General features: G+C 58.4%; 1 protein-coding gene across 1 annotated transcript in view; it reads right to left on the reverse strand.

Annotated features, from left to right (window-relative positions):
* Nucleotides 1–622: 622 nt before the first annotated feature.
* SSSCA1 (Sjogren syndrome/scleroderma autoantigen 1) overlaps nucleotides 623–808 on the reverse strand; it is a 1,225-nt gene continuing 1,039 nt past the window's right edge. Inside the window, exon 3 of the mRNA XM_008050961.1 lies at nucleotides 623–806. Within this exon, the coding sequence (XP_008049152.1) occupies nucleotides 657–806 (150 nt within the window). The 3' untranslated portion in view covers nucleotides 623–656. The remainder of the gene's footprint in view (nucleotides 807–808) is intronic.

Below are 808 nucleotides of genomic sequence, written 5' to 3' on the forward strand. Positions count from 1 at the left end.
GACCGACCGACCGACGGGGGCTGGAAAAGGCGGCGAAGCGGGGGGAGAGGCCAGAAGAGGCAGGCGCGGCTCCTCCGCCGTCTTTTCGCTACCCCAGCCATCTCACCGTTCTGCCCAAGAACCCTCCCGAAGAAAAGGATCTAAGAGTGGGGGCCAGGAGACCGGGGCAAGCCCATCCTTGGCTCTGAATGCCCCACCTGACGCTAAGGTCACCATAAACTCCTATCAGTGTCGGAGTGGGGGGGGGGCATAAGATGGGATCGCATGATATACCCAGGGGAAGGAGGGAAAGCTAACCGAGGGGGCTGGAACCCAGAATCTCACTCCCAGGCAGGTAGCTGAGGAGGCTGCAGGGCTGATGCCAGAGACGAGGCTAGAAGTCCACCCTCTTGCTCCTCCCTTTGAAGCGGCTATGGCCTCTACCTTCGAAAAGGGGTACCCTTAGACTCCCTCATTCTGCCTGGGAAAACTGAGCAGAAAGAAGCTTAGCTCGTCTCTTAGAGCATCCAGGAGAGCAGGCAGTGGAGAGGTGAGAAGCCAAAAGTAGGAAACAGGCGAGTAGAGCTGGGGCAGGCATGCACACTCGGAACCAAGAAAAGAACAAACCACACAGAGGAAGAACTGTTTTTCTAGAGGGTTTTTCTCAGGGGCGTCTCTTAGTGCTGTAGTTGCTGCAGGCTGTGCATGGCCTCAGCACATGCCCGGATAAGGCCGCACAACTGGATGCTGGTCTCCAGGGAGGCGCTAGAGCCCAGCTCGCTTGAGGCCCAGGTCAGCTTCTGCAGGAGGGCTGTCTGTGTGCAGGCCA

Source organism: Carlito syrichta, unplaced genomic scaffold (assembly GCF_000164805.1).
Source record: "Carlito syrichta isolate Samal-C Ts95f unplaced genomic scaffold, Tarsius_syrichta-2.0.1 Scaffold154564, whole genome shotgun sequence".
Lineage (NCBI taxonomy): Eukaryota > Metazoa > Chordata > Mammalia > Primates > Tarsiidae > Carlito > Carlito syrichta.